The 21,350-nt window shown below is 41.3% G+C and overlaps 1 protein-coding gene across 2 annotated transcripts in view; it reads left to right on the top strand.

The window, feature by feature from the left end:
• PDK3 (pyruvate dehydrogenase kinase 3) overlaps positions 1–21,350 on the top strand; it is a 76,986-nt gene that overhangs the window by 15,396 nt on the left and 40,240 nt on the right. For both annotated transcript variants that reach the window (XM_067723413.1, XM_067723411.1), the window contains exons 2-5: positions 7,305–7,446; positions 11,174–11,245; positions 15,074–15,258; positions 16,989–17,078. In XM_067723413.1, the coding sequence (XP_067579514.1) occupies positions 7,305–7,446; positions 11,174–11,245; positions 15,074–15,258; positions 16,989–17,078 (489 nt within the window). The remainder of the gene's footprint in view (positions 1–7,304; positions 7,447–11,173; positions 11,246–15,073; positions 15,259–16,988; positions 17,079–21,350) is intronic.

Genomic DNA, 21,350 nt, shown 5'->3' with positions numbered 1-21,350 from the left:
ACATAGGGGTGCATGTATCTTTTTGAAGTATAGTTTCGTCCAGATATATGCCAAGGAGTGGGATTGCTGGATCATATGGTAATTCTATTTTTAGCTTTCAGAGGAACCTCCATACTGTTTTCCATAGTGGCTGCACCAACTTACATTCCCATCAACAGTGTACGTGGGTTCCCTTTTCTCCACCTCCTCTCCACCATTCGTCATTTGCAGACTTTTTAATGATGGCCATTCTTACTGGTGTGAGGTGATACCTCATTGTAGTTTTGATTTGCATTTCTCTAATAATTAGTGATGTTGAGCATCTTTTCACGTGCCTATTGGCCATCTGTATGTCTTTGGAGAAATACCTATTTCAGTCTTCTGCTCATTTTTGGATAGGGTTGTTTGCTTTTTTTGTTGTTGAGTTTTAAAAACTTTTTAAAGTTTTAAACTTTAAAAACTTTTTAAAGTTTACATAGGAAATCCCTATGTAAATATGCAGTATTGTAATTTATTTGACTATTCCCTTATTGTTGGATACTTAGGTTGTTTACAGTGTCTCTCCCACACCTTTTATTTGGAAAAATTTCAGACCTCAGGAAAAGTGATAAGAACAGTAAACACCCATGTTTAGCACCTAGATTCACCAGTTACTTTGCTATATTTGCTTCTTCCCCCTTGCATCCATCCCTGTCCGTATCTCCTTGCCTGCCTCTCTGTATACACCTTTTTTGCTGAACCATCTTGAGAGTAAGTTGCAGATGTAATGACTACCTCTACATACTTACATATATATCCTAAGCATGAGAGTACTTTCCTAATAGCCACGGTACAGTTATCACAGCGAATTTATCATTGATTTATAATATAATTGAATATTCACATTTCCTCTAATGGCTCATGGCTCCTGTATTGGATAGCTGGGGTCTAGAACGTACTCAGGAGGCACTGTGGCCCCAGGAGGGGCTTCTACCTCAGTAATGCAGCACCAGGGATAGAGGGCAGGAGTGAGAGGTAGGAATGGCTGGGTGAAAACTGGAGAATGAACCAGAAGTCTGCAAACAGAAGGGTTACCCTCCATCCTGATCATCAGAACATTAATAGGCAGGCACTTACCCCTAGGCCAAGTGAAGGGCAAGGAGGGGGTTCTTCTCTAAAGACCCTGAAAGAACTGTTTAAGGAGAATAAGGGAAGCTGGTGTGGTGTTAGGACCCCACCCAAAAGCCCTATGTAATCAGGTGTTTTGGGTGCTCACTTAGTCCTTAGGCTGCCTCACTGAACAAGCAAGGATCGCCTGCCGTCTGAGGGAAGCCTACAGCAAGAGAAACTAACATAAATAAATGGCCCCAAAGTGACTCCAAAGAAAACAAATTCAGGTAGTAGAAGAGTGCTTTAAAGTATAATTTGAGAAATAAATCATCTTGTACACCTCCTTCTGAACATCTTGGGGCAGATGGTGTTTTCCAAAGATGGCTTTTCTATGATGTGCCCTTGCCAGCCCTCCACCAACGCAGGGGGTCTGATCCCCTCCCCCGGAGTCTGGGCAGGCTGTGGTTGCTTAGAACAGTTGAGTATGGCAGAAGGGGACTAGCTGTGTGACTTCTGCGGCTGGGTCATAAAAGGCCATGCAGCCTCTGCCTTGTTACTGAAGCCATACAGGAATCCAACCAGCCCAAGGCCGCCATGCTGTGAGGAAGCCCATGGTGAGGCCACCTGGCGATGCTTCAGTGGGCGATCTCAGTCAGTAAGCAATCGGCCCAAGGGTCAGATATGTGAGCTGGAAGCCTTCAGGTAGTTCCAGCCCCCACGGTCCAGTCACTCTTCCAGCGTTTAAGTTTTCCCAGCTGAGGTCCCAGACCAGCCTTCCCTCCTGTGTCTTATCTCAATTCCTGACCCACAGCATCTATGAACATAATAAACAGACATTGGGCTGAAAGAAATAGTGTAATAGCTGCATGTTGTTGGGGCATTGAGTTTGATAGGGAATGAGGTGTGTGTGAAATACCTGATCTTTGGCTCTTTGGCTCTGAAGTTTCTGACTTGCTGTTAGTAATAATAACCCAAATGGGCCGGCCTAGAGTGGATGCGGCCTCAAGTTTGGTAGACCCCAAACCCACTACCTATTTTGATCTCTTTAAATTCAGGAGTAAGTTTTCCCAAACACAGGAAAACTGTTAAACTTCCCAGGCAGTGAAACACTATTTCTGGACATGGAGTAAAACAAACATTTTCAAAGTATAAATGAAGCTAGAGAAAGAGGGGGGATTCTTTTGAAGGATATTCACAATCATTTGGTAGCTCTCCATTCACACTTACGGTTGTGTCTTCTGCAGGACTATTCAATTAATTATTGTTTATAGCCCTGGTAAGTTTGAGAATAAATTACTTATGCTAAAATTCAGTGTTGTCAGGAGATTGAAATCTTATAAATACAACTGAAGAAAAATCAAAGAGCTGCCCCTGAAATATTATTTTCTCAGTTATATTTTACCCATATTAACATGGCTAATGGTAAAAATACATTGTAAACTCAAACATTTAATTGACAGTAATTAGAAAAAGCAGCATTATCAGAATGAGCTGATCATTCTGTTGGGTTTTAGTGCCTTGCTGGTAATTTTTCCGTTTTTTGCCCTCCTTTTCCACTCCCTGATTCCCTTGCTTACACTCCTAAAACATCCCCCACCAAGCCTTAAAGCTGAAAGATGTGGATAAAGATAGCCTTCAAGTAATCCAGACAGGAGACTACATTTTTGGGAGTTATGTGCTCAGCTCTCTGCTTTAATTATAAGATACATTATCAGGTCATTTCATTAACCGAAGAAATAATTATTTTTTCTGCTTCCTGTAAATTAGTCGAAAAGAGGATTTAGAGATTCACCAGAAATATATGCCACTGTGGAAACCAGGTACAAAGAATAATGTCGGAACTCTTGCTCTCAGAAGGCTGCTCAAATGCTCCTTTCTTATCAGAGACCATCCCTGAGAGGGCTCCCCGTATTAAATCAGAAGTCATGTATGGAAAAAAAACAAAACAAAACTCATTTGTGTATACTTACTGCTCTGTGGTGACCGAAATGGGAAGGAAATCCAAAAAAGAGGGGATATATGTATACATATGGCCGATTCACTTCGCTGTGAATCTATTGAAACTAACCAAACATTGTAAAACAACTATACCCCAATTATAAAAAAAGTCATTTGTGTTTCTGTGTCTGTTTATCCTGTGTCTTGGTGAACTGGAAAGCCATTTAGAACCTTTCTAGACAAAGCCAGTCGTACCTTTTGCAAATGTAGTAATTGTCTCTGACTTCTCAATGAAAGGGCGAAGTATGAAAAACAAACAAAACAGAAGAGAATTAAAGGGTCATCAAAAGAGGAAGAAAAACTGAAGAAATACACAAATGTATCTAAGCCAGTGACTTATTTGCGTTCACGAAATCAGAATTTTCCATGCCTCTCACACACTGCTTCTTCGTCTTTTTCTGAACTGATACTAGGGAAAATTTTAATCGGTAAATTTGAATAAGATGAAGTATATGGAGAAATGCAGAATAAAAATAGAAAATCAAAATTAAGGAATGCAGAGAAGCCAAGTAAGCGGGGAAAAAATGAAGTCAAATGACTGGGAAGAATAACTGGAAAATACTCAATATGCCAGAAGCCTTAGAAAAACAGAACCCTTTTGAGAGGACATTCAGTTAAAACCAAAAGTTTCTTTTTTGGTAAGTTAACTAAAAACAAGATTGTTTGAACCCTTTGATTTAAACTGAATATTTAACATTAATACATAAGATAAAATACTTTCAACTTATATGAGGAAAACCACAGGAAGGTTAAAACAAATCAGGCATTTCATATTTATTTTTAGGCTTACTAATTAACTAAAAAAGACTTATCCCCCTGTTTAAGCTGATGTATAATTAAGGTATCTGAGTACAAAGAATTCGTCTCTAAAGCTAAATTAGAATGTAGGAGGCAAAACCTGAGATTTTGCAGGTACTCTTTCTCTTAAAAATACAAACTTCTGAAAGTATTCTCTATTCTTCTAGTAAATCGTTGAGACACTCCCACAGGTGAGGCAGTCTAATCAGTGCCGCGGGGGTGGAGGTGGGGGGGTATAGAGACAAAGTTTCTTTCAACACTAGTTTATGAAAGGCTGATAATCCAAGAAGCCTAGAATAAAATGCTGCCTTGAAATGTTGGTTATTTCAGGCCACGCCTAGTAGTTAGTTGAGTCTTCCAGTTAGTGCAGAGTTGACCAATGGAAACACCAAGGCCTTTTATTTTAAAATAAATAAAATTGGATGGTAGGGACACGGAACATACTTTAATCCTTTTTTAATTATGTAGAATCATCAGATGAGCACAGGCGACCGCGCTGAACCAGAATGCAGTCACGCTCTCAGGGCTTAGCGTCAGACTGTTTGATCTGGCACCCCATGGCCTTGGGCTGCGCTGCTTTATACAAGCCGGCATCATTAGTGATTGCGATTTAATGAGCCCCCTCTTCTCAGTTTTAAGAACCTGTTCGTGTTAAATGTTGAGCGCTTTTTAACCCTTGCTGCAACCTCTGCGAAATCGGTCCTGTTCTTATTTTATAGATGGTTACACCGAGGCTTCGACGTGTAATGACACTTGCCGGTGTTCACGAAGCCAGTGGATGCTCAGGACAGGATTCAAAGCCAAGTCTAACTCTGGCATCTGATCTCGGCATTACTGTCCTGCCGGACTGCGGTCTTTTAATCTGAATTCTGAAGTCCAAAAAGCTCAAAAAATTGAAGTTCTTTTTTTATACCTGCTGCCCAAACTAAGTCCATGGCAAAACCTAGCCTGCAGTGATCTGGGGGCCGTGGTCTTCCCCTGCTCAGTGTCGACGTTCACAGATTGCGCTGTAGCTGTACTGTGTCTGTAGAGTAGACTGTTTCACGCAATGGAGGCACGTACTCTTTTTAAAACTGAAAACCTTTCAATTCTGAAAGCCGTCTAGCCCTGTGGATTTCCAGAAGAGACGTGCACCTGACTGCCTCTCACCACCTGGCACCTGCCAGACCGCTGTCACTTCCCTGACCCTCCCTCTTCACCCTACTCCCACCCCCAGCCCCACGCCCCCCACCATGCTGTTGATGTGCTGCTCCTCGTGTGCTCTGGATGTGGAAGTTTAAGCATGTCAACTTTCAGTACCCCTAAAAACTCAGATAATTTTTCAGAATCCTAAGGTCACACTGCTATTTCCAGTTCCAATTCAACACTACAGGGTTCTCGCTTCTTCCACATTCCCTAACTTCCTTCTCCGCCATCATTTTTTTTGTGCTTTTTTTTTTTTTTTTTTTTTTTAAAAATGTCCTTTCTATTTAACCAGGGTACAAGGTACTTCTCCTGGTATGTGCAAACGTACATGCACATTTTAACTTAGATAATAGGTCCTTCATTTTATAATGAGGTTCATTCTGAGTTTTGAAATACCAGCATTTTTAGTGCACTTAAAATGATTCATCCATAAAAATTATATACAGAACATTTTAGGAATTATATATATATATAATCCAAAGCAGCCTGAATCACCTTAAGTGTTAATCATCTAAGGCCAAATGAATGTGTATGGAGTAAGTGTTGGAAGGTCATTGCTGAGGTATTACACTCCTCTTGCTTTTTGGAGTATTTCCCTTAGGAGGAAGGGCAGAGGCAGAATTATTGATTAAAGATTTACTGGAGGCCTTCAATATACTACTCACTTAGAATGAGGTAAGTGAGGGATGGGTTAAGAATTTAATCTTTTATTCTGACTTCTTTTGGAAATGGAGAAAGGGGGGCAGGGGGCAGTGGAGGGAAGAGGTTCTGCAGATGACTCTCAAAAGTGGGTTCTATGGGACTTCACTGGTGGCCCAGTGGTTAAAACTCCGCGCTTCCAGTGCAGGGGGGCGCGTGTTCAATCCCTGGTCAGGGAACTATGATCCCACATGCCGCACGGTTTGGCCAAAAACAAAAAACAAACAAAAAAAAAACAGTGGGTTCTTTTATTTCCAGTCTTATTCCGTGAGGACAGGAAAGAATTTGGCTGGAAGTGTTAGAATGGATTTACTTCTGAATCTCTCTTGCTGTCTTCATCACATTTGGAAGAAAGAGGAGAGTTTGCAGGAGAAGATCGCTCGATGAGCCCTGCTTCTCTCTCTCTGGGCTTGGCCCCGAGGTTGCCTATTTCCCAGCGGCCTCCAGGGAATATGGGGCATCAGGCAGGCCTGTCCGAATGTGAGAGAGTTGGGACAGACCCATCAGTATCACAGAGGACAGAAGAAGAACTAATGTTCGCCGAACACTTGATCTGTGTCAGGCTCCATACATGTTGTCACATGTAGTGTTTACAAAAACTGACGTTTCATCCCCATCTTACAGCTGAAGGCCGCTGAGCCTCAGAAGTTAAGAAGCTTACCAAGGGTAAATGGAGAAGTCGAGGCTGAAGCACATTTCTGTCCCCAAAGCTCATGTCTTTTCTATCACATCCTCTATCCCCCAACTATCACCGGGTTTACAGCAAGGTTGGAGTTTGGGGGCAAGACCAGTCGTGTTACTGCTCTGGTCACGTGGCAGCCGGGGAAAGGGCTCGGGTTCCTCTTTCAGGTGGCCTGGTACCTTTTCTCTCACTGTGCCCCTCGTTGCGTACATTGTGTGCACAGCCAGCGCAAGGCAGTCAACAGAAGACTCCCTCTCTGAGCTCTGTCTTCCTAGTCAACACTGTATCTCTGTCCTCTTGGACATGCTGTAGTCCATCCCTCCATTTCTGAGGCCACCTGTGAGCTGGCTTCTCGGGCACCTCCCGAGTCCTGTGTCTCGGTCAGAGCTGGGGTCTGTGGCTGCTTCCTGGTCCCTGAAGAAACACATTTGAAGAAAATCTTAGGAAGCAGTCGGCCCGCAGTAGGTGAATAGTTGTGGAATGAATGGGTCTCTTGCCTTCTGGAAACCCCCGTGAACAGGAGTGGGTTTACATGTTCTCCTACCTTTGTACTTGGCAGTTTTCCCACAGCGTTCATTTGAAAACAAATTCAGATTCTGTCCCAGGTTACTTTTATACCGCCACTGGTAACACTAAGGATGTATTTGTGCTGAGGGAAAAACACTGCCTTCAAGGTTGCCTCTTGGAATAAGGGTTCTTTTTCTATTCTAATTAAATTATTTTCTTAAACTTGCTGTTTCAGAGGATAAATATTTAACTAGAGACTGCAATATTACTTAATTTTATCTTCCCGACCAGTCACTGGGCTACCATGAGAACATTTTATTATTCCGTTAGATTATAAAATCATGGAACATTTTTCATCTCTTAATAGGGAGAGATAATGCATGTGAGAAAACTTCATATATGTTCCTACGAAAGGAGCTTCCTGTGCGCCTGGCTAACACAATGAGAGAAGTTAATCTTCTGCCGGATAACTTGCTTAACCGCCCTTCGGTGGGATTGGTTCAGAGTTGGTAAGTAAATAGTGTGGCTTCAGATGGGTCTACCCAGAATGCTCTGAACATTTGGCATTGGGACCATTCTCCCTAAAAGTACACGTACTGCTTCTGTGGGAACGAGTCATTCAGGATGGCCGGGTTTCCCAGGTAATTAAAAGTTGGGTTTTTTTTTTTATTTTAACTGACAGTGGATAATTGTCCTAAGGAAAGTACTTTTCAACTGTACTAGACACTTTCTTGACTTTTCAAATTTTTTTTCTGGTTATAAATGTGATTTTTCATTGAAGAAAATGGGAAAGTACAGAAAAATATAGAAGAATAGCAATGCAGTGTCCCATGTGAGCAGATCTGCAATTCTTTGGATAGGGGGATGTTGCTGCTTTGATCCAGTCTCTGCCGTGTTTTTTCTGTTTTCCTTTTAAAGAAGTTTTTAGAAGACAGTACTTATTTTAGGACAAATTAAGTCACTTAAAGGGGAACCTCCCATGTGAAAAATACGAGCTAGCTGCTGTACCTCATCTCCCCCATGAAAAGTCTGAAGTATCTTCACAGAGTATGTTAGCATCAGTCAGGTGTAGCTCTGATGCTTAAAGCATGTGCTGTCTAATTGAAGAAGTTGAATTTGTGACTGAACTGCCCACTCAGTAGGCAGAGTGGGATGGGTGAGTGGTGGGAGGGAAGAGCAGGTGGTGTATTTTTAGAAAGGGATTTGCATAGATTTGAGAAGCGCTCGCTTGTCTCCTCTGTATTCTACAAGCAAAGAAGTCCCCGTGGAGAAAGCTGGAGGGGTTCAGGAGGCCAGATGCACAAAGTGCTCTCAAGCCAGCACTGAGGAGGTGCCATGGGGGCCTGGGGGAGGGAGGTGCCGACTGTGGTCTGCGCTGCCCCTTGGTGCGGGGGTGGGGTGGGGGGTGGAACTGACAGGGACAGGGAGAGCAGTTCAGGGGATGGGAATGATGTGGACAGATATGGGGAGAGCGGAACCATGAATTAGTTGGCATCTAGAGTATTAACGGAGGCCGGGCTACTGAAAGATGGCCATTCAACAGTCATTCCTCAGTAATACTGATTATAATAAATTCTTAGGGTTGAGAATGAATCATCTGAGAAACACTCTATTGGGTGGTCCGTCCTTGTCCCAGACAAGCAGCAGCCCCTCACCGAGGCAGGCGCAGGGGCCCCGGGACCCCAGAAAGCTCAAAAGAGGTGGCGACCATGGCTCCCATCTTAAGGTCACTTGGATTCTACTGTAAACTCATAGCTTGTTTCAGGAACAGCGAGTACTTGTTTGCATGGGACTTCTTTATTGCTCCAAGACCATGATTAGATCTCCAGCAGAAAGTATATAAGCACTCCTGGGAGCTAGCTACTGTGCTGGGAATTCTAGATAGGCTAGCTGGCTTTCAAGTCCCCGGTCATGGTGGCAGTGACGGTCAAACATTTACTATCACTTATGTAAAAGTCACTTCAGGGGCTTCAGAGTGAATTGCTGACTCACATTACTGAGTCAGCTCTTTTTTTTTTTTTTTTTTTTTTGGTCTCCTTACTATTTCTCTCCCATAGCCATTGCAAACTTGTGCATGTTACTTCTTCCCTTTCTTTTTTAAACATTCAATTTTGAAATAATTGCGTATTTAACAGAAGGGTTTGCAAGACTAGTAGCAAGAATTCCCATATCCTTGCACCCAGATTCACTAATTGTTAACATTTGGTTACATTTGTTCTATCATTCTCATTCATATTCTCTCTCCCTCTCTCAATATATTTATATATGTATGGTACACACATAGAATACATTATTTTTTTCTGAACCATTTGGGTTAATGGTATACATCATGCCCCTTTACCCCTAAATACTTGAGTGTGTATCTCCTTAGAACAACTCTTAGAAAACTACAGTTTGATTATCCAATTTGGGAAATTTAACATTGATACAGTAATATTATCTAATATGTGGACCCTACTGTCCTTTCATCACTAGTCCTAATAGTGCTTTTCTTTTTAAGCAATCCCTACCCTCACCCCTGATTTATGAATCCAGTTCAGGATCATGCATTGTGTTTACTTGCCATTTCCTTTTCCTCTTGAAAGCAAATCTTAAGTATAACAGGCCGTGAAGCCCACCTCAGTCAGTGTTCTCCTTGCTTTCTTGACTTTCAGGCCAGGAAGCTCAGCATAATCTTTGACTCCTTTCCATTTATGACTTTGCCGTTTAAATGAACTGTCCCCTTCCGGAAGGATGGGATGCCTGCCTGAAATTCTGCTGATATGTGGCAGGGCAGAGGGCATCACTGTGGATGGCTGACTGTGGCCTCTCAGGGTGGTTTAACCTAGTGATTTTAACAATGTCTAGTTCATAGCCTTATATGCCCAGAAACTTTTAAAAAAAATATACCCAGCAACGAACATACTTCAGTATCATGTGTTGTCACAAAGTTCAGGTGAGGCTGATTAATAAAACGTCCTTCCTGTTTATTTATAAGCTTAACAGTCATTTTTAGTTACTGGCGTGCCCTCATCCTCTATCCACAGTGGGATAGTAGGATTAGTAGTCATTAATTCTTAGAAATAATTAGAATAAGGGATAATTTTTTCAGGACATGTTAAGACCCAAAGCAGAGCTCATATACCTCTAAGTAATTGGAATCTTTGAATCCGCACCAGATCCGGCAGGTCCAGTCTGGCTGTAGCTGCTGCTGTAATGTGCCTCTCTAAGTCCCATTTTTCCTCTGTCCTCCAGATCTTTGTTGGACATATTATTTCTTATACTGGCCCTGAATGAGATATGTCAGTATTCTTAATCCAGAAGCTGTTTCTGAGGGCCTAAGAGGAATTCTTTCTCCTTCATTACATGTTGATGAAACTAGGTTAACTCTGAGAAGGAACCTTCTTTATTTCTAGCTCTAGGTTCTTTTTTTCCTCCTTTTCCTGCTGTGCCATGCAGCTTGCAAGATCTTAGTTCCCCAGCCAGGGATTGAACCCAGGCCCATGGCAGTGAGAGCACCGCTGGACCGCCAGGAAACTCCCCTAGTTCTAAGTTCTTAGCATGCACTTCAGGGTCACACACATGCTTCTTAAATTTTCTGTGTACTTTTTTTGGTAATCAAACTGTAGACTTGATGTATCAGTTAGGACATGTGTGTTAGGGAGTAGCAGAAAATCCAACTAAACCTGGCTTAAGCAATAAATTGTAACTGTAAGATCCAGCCATAGGATGAGGTTTTGGTGTTGGTTTGATTCAGAGATTCACGAGATTATCAAGGCCCTACTTTCCATGGGGTCGGCTTCATTTTCTGGCTGGATTTTCTCCTGGTGACAGAATAGCTGCAGCAGTTCCAGGCTTTACATCCATGGACCACATTGTCCAAAAGCAGAGCAAGTTAATTTCTCTCCCAAAGACCGCCAGCAAGTCTGCTCTCTTATTTTACTGGCCTGAATCGAGGCAGTGATGTCCATTCCTGAGCCAATCCCTGTGTTCAGGGAAATGCGACTCAGTGACAGGCTTAGGCCAGAACTATCGGACTAATTAGGAATTAGTGACAAGAGAAATAGGATTACCCAGAGAAAAACAGGGCCACCCAGGAGCTTTGCATGGTATCAGCTTCCCCGGAAGCACTTGGGCTACATGGCGGGTGGAGGGGATTGGATGGATACCTGGGTGGAAATTTAACGTACTCCTAAGGAAAAGGGAAAGGAGGATGGATGTAGGGTAGGCAACTAACACAGTATCTCTTTTTTTCAGGTATATGCAGAGTTTTCTTGAACTTCTAGAATATGAAAATAAGAGCCCTGAGGATCCACACGTCTTGGATAAGTAAGTATGGTACCAAACTTACCTGAAAGTCAAAATATCTAGGTTAAAAAATGTTTTGGTAAATGGAACTCATGTCATTAAGAACCAAGAAGTACAACTTGGACGAAAGCATTAGGTTTCTTAATGGGTAACAGCTCAACGTTGCAGTTTTTTAAAATTTTGAGTTAAGAATTTAACATAGTACCAAGGGAATAATGACCCTTCCAATTACGCTTCATGATCTAATTCTTAATCCTTGTCTTCTGGTGAACTGGTGCTGGACACTCACTGTAAATATTACAGTAAATGTTCCACCTAGTGGTAGTTTTAAGAATGCACTGGCCCCTGTGTATACATGAGTTTATGTACTTAGTCCTTTACAATTTGTTTTTAAATTTTCAATGCGATATTACATTTGAGCTCAGAGAATCAATAATGCTTTTATTTTGGAGCAGCGTAAAAGAGTATGCTATTAACATAACAGCTATTCTGAATTCTGTTGCTGCTGTTAGGCACGAAGGCTGCTAAATTCTCATGCTGATGGAAAATATTTCTGGTTTTTCCCTTTTCATTTAACCGGGAAACGCTGACCCTAGCTCTGAGTGTGGTTTTTTCACCCCCAAGAGAAATTGTGTCCCCTTCACATTACTTTCCTCCTCTTTCATGTACCCATCAGTGAATGCATATGGCAGGCCTGTTGTGCTGAGGAATTCCTTTCTAAGTAGAAACCTGACCCACAGCATTGTGACACCAAATGCCTTACATGTAGCTGTTCCGTAAAAAGAACTAAGAAGCACCGTGTTCCATAAGAGACCATAGCTGGAGGCATTTAACCCAGCTCTCTCAATTCACAGATAAGAAAACTGAGGTCCAAGATGTGAGCTGACTTCCCCAAGATTGTAACATTAGTTAGGAGCAGAGTTGGATCTGTAAATCATGTTTCCTCTTCCTTGGTACGTCGCTCTTTGCAGTGCACCATACTGCCAGAACTGCTGGTCTGAGTCATGAGTAGCTAGCTGAAATGTAGTTACAGATTAAAATACAAAGGGAAAAAAGTCCTGACCTGTTTTATACTTTGCTAGGTGTTTTGCTAATGGGTCTATGAAATGTGGAAAGGGAGGCATTGGATTAGAGCCCCCAGCTGTAATGTTTTTCTTGTTGTAAGCCCTTGCTGTCATTTAAGTTATCAAAGTTAAATAAATCGAACTCAGAAGTTTGGTTTCTCAAAAGTCATTAGCTAGTGACAGTTTGGCTGATATCCTCCAAATTAGGACTGACCTCTGTAGCTTCAAATTTTGGGATATAGATTTGTGGAAGTTTATGATATTAAATTTCTGCTGTGTGTTTCCTGGAGTCCTGTCTCAGTTTCTGGAACAGGTTATCAGTCAGATGCGATTTATGGACGCGAGCCTGCTTTGGAAACTGCCAAGTGCTGGATCCAGTGTGTACGAGATTGTAATGATAATAGCTCTCGCTCAGTGACGTTTAGTAACTTGTCCAGGTTGCCGTGAAGCTAGTTAAGAGACTTGGGATTATAGAAGCCCGAGTTTGCAGTGAAGGAAGGAGTGGAGAGTTCTGCCCATCGTAGCAGCCTTTTCTTATCGGTGAGAGGTTATATAGCAGTCATGGGCAGGGAAACCACTTAAGTAAAGTGAAAGTAGCTTAGAGGACAAGGATGTTTGTCGTAATGATAAAGTTTAGAAGAGCCCCAGAAGATTGGGGAAGTAGTCTGAGAATTGAACCATTGAAGCAAGTCTCCTCCCCTCAGATAAGTTGAGGCACTTTTCTACTGTAATGAATTGTTTCAGTTTAGTAATATTTAATTTATGAATATGGTGGGAAGAGCATTATGTAAAGGATAAATGGTCCATTAGAAAATTTCTTGAGAATATTATGACCTTATAATTTCTGAGTTGATTTATTCATCTTTGCTGTCTTTGCACATATGTATTTGTTACAGAAGTATTTCATCATTGAGAAAAATAAGACTATTTGGGTAAATAAGGTTACTCCAAATTTCCATTACTGGGGGCTAACCACTGTTAACATTTTCCTTCCATTTACACTTTTAACTAGGCATATATATTTCTATATGTGTAGAATGTGTGTGTGTGTGTGTTTTACAAAAATAACAGTGTCAGCATTATAGATCTACACCATTAGTAGTAGTTTCATAGTGGTCCATCTGCAGGTAACTCATGTGATTTGACCTCCTGTCATTGGGTTTTAGAATAGTTCGTGGTTTTCTTGCTACTATAAGCAGTGCTCTAAAGAACAGCTCTTAAATACAGCTGTTGGCCTTGTCCAGTTATTTTCCTAGAATCAATTCCTGGGAGTGGAATGACTTTCTTTGGGCTTTTGATATAGGCTGCTCGATTGCCCCTAGAAATGCATCAGTTATGCTCCCACACTCTGGCTGACAGTGGTTATTCTTTGCCAGTCTGTAAGCGGAGAATAGCGTTGCATTGTTTTAATTTGCTTTTCTTTTATTATTTTGAAGGTGAAGTTGTTGGTGTTTGCGTTTCCTCTGGTACATTTTCTCTTGATACCAGGCCCCTTGCCTAGTTTTCTGTTAGGGTGGTCATCTTTTCCTTCACTAAGAATAGTAACTCTTGTGAATATATTTTTCCCAGCTTTCACTTTTTCTTGACTTTATAATGTGTGTCCCTATAAAATTGCTGAAATCCCGCATAGCCCTATTATTTGTTTCATCGTGGTTTCTGCCTTTGGTATTAGAACAGCCTCCCTTTACTCCAAGGTTATATACTTATTCAGCTGATTTTCTTTTTCCTTTTCTACAATTTTACCCTTTTACATTTAAGTCTTTTAACCCATTTTGGGGCTTAAAGTTTAAAATTGAGGTGTGACTTAAATTGTTAGCCAGCTGTCCCAACTAATTTGTTTCCCTACTGATTTACATTGTCACTTTATCGATATGCTGAATTTTTACACACACATACTCATTCACCCTTGATCCTGGTTCCAGGCTTTTTATTTGGTTCCATTGACTTGTCTTTCTGTTCTTAGTTACCATTCTCAATATATTTTTCCCTCTGCACTTTTACAGTAATATACTGGAATTCTTCAATAGGTTTGTCTTAATCACCATTGTTCTATCTACATTTCATCACCATATTTTACTGCTGAGAGAAATTCGTTTCAAAATTTTATTCTTAAAAAGTTTGACATTATTTCTTCATGGAAGCTATTTCTTTAAGACTCCATAATAAATCCTTGGAGATTTTTGGGATTGTCTTCATGTTGTCAGAAGAAATATTAATATATTCTGCAATTATGTATTCAGCAAACAGTTATAGAATCTGTTTTATTAGTAATCACTTATCTGGAAAGTCAGTGGATTCCTAAAAAGGCATTTGAGCATTTTTTTTTCTTTACTAGACCCTTCTACTTGTTTTTTTTGCGGTACGCGGGCCTCTCACTGTTGTGGCCTCTCCCGTTGCGGAGCACAGGCTCCGGACGCGCAGGCTCAGCGGCCATGGCTCACGGGCCCAGCCGCTCCGCGGCATGTGGGACCTTCCCAGACCGGGGCACGAACCCGCGTCCCCTGCATCGGCAGGCGGACTCTCAACCACTGCGCCACCAGGGAAGCCCACCTTCTACTTTTTGTATCTCTGAAGGAAGACTTTCTGTAGAAAGTTTCAAGCAAAAACTGAGTAATACTTTAGTTTCTCGTGAGTACTTCCTTGTAGCCTATGATGATAATGATGTCTCTGCCTTATAAAATAAATACCAACAGGTAAATAGTACTGAGATAGACCTGGGAAGTTTATACATTAGCCCATGAGATTTTGACCATTTTGACCGTTTTTTTCTTTCCTTCCCACACAGCTTTCTACAAGTTCTAATTAAAGTCAGAAATAGACACAATGATGTGGTTCCTACAATGGCCCAAGGAGTGATCGAGTACAAGGAGAAGTTTGGGTTTGATCCGTTCATTAGCAGTAACATCCAGTATTTTCTGGACCGGTTTTATACCAACCGCATCTCTTTCCGCATGCTTATTAACCAGCACAGTAAGTTGGCTTTTCTTGGTCCAGTTTTGAAAAGATAACCAGAGTGATTTCTCCGAAATGTTTTCCTGTTGCTTCATTTTTAATTTACTGATCTGCATTTTTGTCTAGAAATTTCATTTCTAGTTCAGTTTCTCCTAAGTGAGTCCTATCTGTGAAAAAGCTAATCATTAGAACTCTCTGTTAAAAGAAATCCTTGAAAGGCTTTTTGGGTGCTCATATTTGAGACAGGACCACTGCCTGCCTTTTAAGCCTCTCCTGTTACATTCCTGGTGGGGGTGAGGGACCGGCTTTAATGGCAGCCTGGTGTTCATCTCTGAATACTTTCAGTGTCTCTAGGGTCTGTTCTAGTCTTCATTCAGGATGTCACATGTTTTCCTTTTTGGTTTTAAAAACATTGATACTAACAATATTGAACTGACAAGTTGGCAATATGAGCATGGATCTTTTATTTCACAGTGATCAGTGAAATCAGATTAAGCGGGTTTGTCAAACCCTAATCTTGTATTGAGAGTTTTAGTCTCCTCTCTAGGCTGATAAGCAGATAAGAAAAAAAAACAACAACTAAAATTCTCTTCACAAAAACTTTTAAACTGATTTTCAGCGTGTTTCTTTGTCGGATTTCATAATTCTTATGAAAAAGCATCCAGGTGTCTAGCATCTAATTCACCCTCTCTGTTGAGTCAGAAAATGGACAGAGCATCTTTATTTTACTAATGTGTTTTTATTTGGATAACCAAATGTTATGCAGCTGTTAAATGTGGGTTTGTTCTAAACGTGTGTCTGTTTAAAATGTAAATGTTTGACAGTTTACAGGAAATTTATAGGGGAAAAAAGAGAACCCAAATACTATTTAAACTACTTAGATAACTACAGTTTCTTTCTGACCTACATATGTGTGTCTACATATATACGTACATGTTTTTCGATCGTTGACTACGTTTGCACACCTCTTGGTTTTCTTCCACTTAATTAGTTGGCACTTTATGTATTGGCCTAATGCCCATACTGGTCCTTTTTCATAATTAAAATCTCTACCTATTTTGTTTAAACATTCTCCTTTTGTGGAGCCTAAGTTATTCCCAATTTTTGTTTGATTTAAAAATAGCTACACATATAAACATTTGAATTCAGATTACTTTTTTCTTTGGGGGTCCTTTTGGTTTTTTTCAGGAGTAAAATTTTGCAAACCTTGTATATTATGAAAGTAGTTAAATGTACTTTTAAAAACGCTTGCACAAATAGCGTTCGTGTGTAGTACGGTGAAAAATAAGCTCCACGGTGGAGGCATTTGAGGTGCTCATGGTGAAGACCCTGTGCAAGCCTGGTCTAATGGTGCAGACTGCATTTTCTAAATATTTAGTGAATGTTGGAATAAATGTCTAGGGTAGTGCTGAGAAGGTGGGTAAACTTGGCTGAGGATGAAAGGAGGTTTTTTTCATCCAAGTCACGTTGTGTTGGGGAGAGCGGGTTGGGTACCCGGCCCATGTCACTGCTTTAGGACCTGCTAACTGCACCTGGCAGATTTCACAGCACATCCTTCCTCCTCAGTTGTCTGATAGCTGATCACCCAGCAGTTGAGTGGATTCTGTTGCTCTGAGTCACTGTGGATGCTAAAACGGTTTTCACAATAAGAAAATCTTTTCAAAACTTACAAGCCCCATATTTCTCTGCCTGACCATCCTAGCCTGCTGTGTTTTTAATCCTCTCCCTTTTCCCTTGTGTTTGTTTAGCACTACTGTTTGGCGGTGACACCAATCCTGCGCATCCCAAACACATAGGAAGTATTGATCCCACTTGCAACGTGGCTGATGTTGTGAAAGGTAAGGAGGCCAATGTAACGTTAGCGGTTGTGGTTCCAGTAGGATTGTGGTTTCGTTGAGGCAGCTTGGCTGTAGGGTTATGGCGCTGAACTGTTTGCTGGTTCATCAGGCCACTCTGGGCCCAAGCCATTTGATCCAAATATGCCTTGTTCTTTCTAGGTGGCTCAGGAAGCGATGCATAATTAGTAATGTTCAAAATCGGAGTTTCTACTTCATTGACTAAGGCTTTTCTTATAGTTCTAGCTGAACAGTAAATATTTATTAGCTTAAGAGTCTAAGTTTCAATTGCCACCACTGTCTGAAAATTTCAGAGAATGCAAACCCCTGTTATAAAATTCAGCTGAATTCACGTGTTTGTAAAATGTATATATCTTTCTGACATGCACTCCAGGTTTTAGAATCTACATGGCATGTGGGCTTCACGGGTTCACTGGATGTGGAGCTGGACTCTGTTCCAGCAGCCTCAGGGTAGAACAGAACCCTAGAGCCATGTGTTCCTAGTGCCTGGGCACTTGGAATTTGAACAGCAGTCTCCTCATTTTTCCTTTAAGTTAAATGCTAGCTCCAGAAAGCCTTCCTGGTTGTAAGTGATCCGCCAGGTTCCTGGACCTCTTCAGTTTTCTTCGGTGTTAGGGTTATTCTCTGCAGCCTCGGATCCCCAGACTGTCCCCTTTCCTAGATTGTGTCTCCTGCTGTGGCCCTCCTCTCCTTATCTAAACACACACCTTACTAGTTTCAGGACCATAGCTCTCTCCGATCTGCATTGGGATCTCTGTTGCTCTTACTTCTTCTGGATTGTGTACCTAAATGACTAGGAGGCAGACGAGGGCCTTGTCTCCTTGGCAGAGCTCTCAGGCCTGCCTCAAGCAGAGTGACCTTTGCTCTTGGAGCTTGGAGGGCCAAGGGACGGTGCCCCATGTGGGCAGCCTCCCCAGTGGGGGAACAGACCAGATCTTCAGCTGCTAAAGCTAAGGAAAACCTGTGCTGTTTGATTACCCTAGGCATCCCCCTGGTGGCCTTAGCTCAGGCTAGGCTTGTCAGGCTGCCCTGGCCTCTGTTTAGTTAGAAAACATGTACTCACATTACTTCAGTTACAAGTGAATAGGCTCAGCTTCAGCACCCTAAGAACCCTGTATGTAGGTTTCTCTCTCACAAGATAACCCTCTGTAGGCCCCCAGCAGGGAAGGGAAGCAGGTTTGGTCTTATCACCACTTGTATGTTCATCTGGCCCTAGCCAGTGGCTTTTATGATTCAGAAAACCTGGTTCAGATAGTTGACTGCCCTTAGGAAAAAAAAAAGGTACACATTCATAAAGCAAAAGTGCATTGTAATATATTGCATATGTGCCTTTTCTCTTGAACTGCAAGGAATTTGAAGTCAGGGTATTTGTCTTATACTTGTTTTGTGACTCGCATAGAACTTAGTATATGCCTGTGTAGATGGTCAATAAACATTCCTTGGCTTGAGAAATGTTCAGCTTTTCGGTACTTTACTTTTAAAAAAAGCTTTATTGTGGTACAATTCACATGCCATATAATTCACCCATTTAAAGTGTACAATTCAGGGGTTTCTAGTTTATTTACGGAGTTGTGCGACCATCACCATAATCCAATTTTAGGACTTTTTCATCACCCCAAAAGAAACCCCATAGCCATTAGCAGTCACTCCCTACTACCCCTCTCCCCAGCCCTAGGCAACCAATAATCTATTGGGTTGGCCAAAAAGTGCCTTCCGTTTTTAAGTAAAAATAAAAGACACATTTTTCATTTTCACCAAGAACTTTATTGAACCACATATTCACCCTTCTGTTCCACTACCTGCTGCCATTTTTCAGGCAACTTCATAATTCCATCTTACCAAAACTTTTTATCTTTGAGCAAAGAACTCTTTCAGGGGCCTTTGAGTCTTCCAGGGAATTGAAATTTTTTCCATTAAGAGAATTTTGTAAAGACTGAAAGAAATTGAAATCCAAAGGTGCAATGTCTGGTGAATACAGCCGATGAATCAGAACTTCGCAGCCAAGCTGTAACAGTTTTTGCCTGGTCATCAAAGAAACATGTGGTCTTGCGTTATCCTGATGGAAGATTATGCGTTTTCTGTTGACTAATTCTGGACGCTTTTTGTCTAGTGCTGCTTTCAGTTGGTCTAACTGGGAGCAGTACTTGTTGGAATTAATCGTTTGGTTTTCCAGAAAGAGCTGATAATAGAGGACTCCCTTCCAATCCCACCATATACACAACATCACCTTCTTTGGATGAAGACCGGCCTTTGGTGGGGTTGGTGGTGGTTCATTTCGCTTGCCCCACAATCTCTTCTGTTCCACATTATCGTACAGTATCCACTTTTCATCGCCTGTCACAATTTGTTTTAAAAACGGAACATTTTCATTACGTTTAAGTAGAGAATCGCATGCCAAAATACTGTCAAGAAGTTTTTTTTCACTTAACTTATGTGGAACCCAAACATCAAAGCAATTCATGTAACCAAGCTGGTGCAAATGATTTTCAGTGCTCATGTTGGATATTTTGAGCATGTCAGCTATTTTCCACGTGGTATAACGTTGATTGTTCTCAATTAACGTCTTGATTTGATCGCTGTCAACTTCAACTGGTCTACCCAACCGTGGAGCATCTTCCAGCGAGAAATCTCCAGCACGAAACTTCGCAAACCATTTTTGACACGTTCGATCAGTTACAGCACCTTCTTCATACACTGCACAAATCTTGTTTTGCGTTTCAGTTGCATTTTTACCTTTCTAGAAATAATAGAACATAATAGGCCGAAAATGTTGCTTTTTTTCTTCCATCTTCAATATTTAAACGGCTACGCAAAATTTCCCCAATTTTGGTGTCTTTTTTTAAGTGCACGCTGATATGACAGCTGTCACATACAATCTAACAAAATTGTTTCAAATGAAGTTAAAGACCATTAAGTGCTACTACTAGAGCCATCTTACGGAAAAAACTAAACAAACCTTTTGGCCAACCCAGTACTTGCTGTCTCTATAGATACTCCTCTTCTGGACCTTTCATATAAACGAAATCATACAGTATGTGGTCTTTTGTGAATGGTTTCTTTCACTTAGCACAGTGTTTTCAAGTGTCATCCATGTTGTAGCATAAACCGGTACTTTGTTTCTTTTTATGGCCAAGTAATATTCCACTGTATGGACAGACTGCATTTTGTTTTATCTATTCATCAGCTGATAGACATCTAGGTTAGCTAGGTGACCTTGGACATGTTACATAACCTCTTTGGGCGTCAGTTTCGTCATCAATAAAATGGTGCTCTTGGCAATTCAGCTGTGTCCTAGGGTTAAGTGAGATAATAAATGTAGCGCTCCTGAAGCAGCACTAGCACCCAGGAAGGGCTGTAGGTAGACAAGTTCATGAGCATCCTTGGGCCTCATGTGAGTCGTTTGCCTTCTCATTTATACCATTGATTATATAATAAGTTGGTGCCTTTGCTTTTGTTTCTGGCATAAATTATAAAATATTTTAAAACATTTAGGACATTTATAAGACACTTGAATATTTGATGAAATATTTCAAGAAATATTGTTGATTTTTTTTAGGTGTCATATTGGTATTGTGGTTATTTTTTTTTAAGGTGTCCTAGCTTCAAGAGAGGTATTTTGAAATATCACACATGATATCAAATGCCTTGTGGGATTTGCTTCAAAATTGTCAAGAGGTAGCACAGTGAAAAAGATCAGGCTGTGTTGAGAAGTGTTGAGGCTGCTGATGAGTGCACTAGGATTCTCTGCACTGTGCTCTGCACTTCCGTCAACGTTTGCAATTCTTCATAATAAAGTTGTAAAAATGTACTCCCTTTAAAAAAAATGGTTCTGAAGAACCTAGGGGCAGGACAGAAATAAAGTCGCAGACGTAGAGAGAGAATGGACTTGAGGACACGGGGAGGGGGAAGGGTAAGCTGGGACGAAGTGAGAGAGTGGCATGGACATACATACACTACCAAATATAAAATAGATAGCTAGTGGGAAGCAGCCGCATAGCACAGGGAGATCAGCTCGGTGCTTTGTGACGACCTAGAGGGGTGGGTAGGGAGGGTGAGAGGGAGACGCAAGAGAGAGGAGATATGGGGATATATGTATACATATAGCGGATTCACTTCGTTATACAGCAGAAACTAACACACCATTGTAAAGCAATTATACTCCAATAAAGATGTTAAAAAATTGGGCTTCCCTGGTGGCGCAGTGGTTGAGAGTCTGCCTGCCGATGCAGGGGACACGGGTTCGTTCCCCAGTCC

This window comes from Pseudorca crassidens, chromosome X, assembly GCF_039906515.1.
Source record: "Pseudorca crassidens isolate mPseCra1 chromosome X, mPseCra1.hap1, whole genome shotgun sequence".
In the NCBI taxonomy this organism is placed as follows: Eukaryota; Metazoa; Chordata; class Mammalia; order Artiodactyla; family Delphinidae; genus Pseudorca; species Pseudorca crassidens.
The sequence above is the reverse complement of the archived record's forward strand: the minus strand, read 5'-3'. Positions and strand labels throughout refer to the sequence as shown.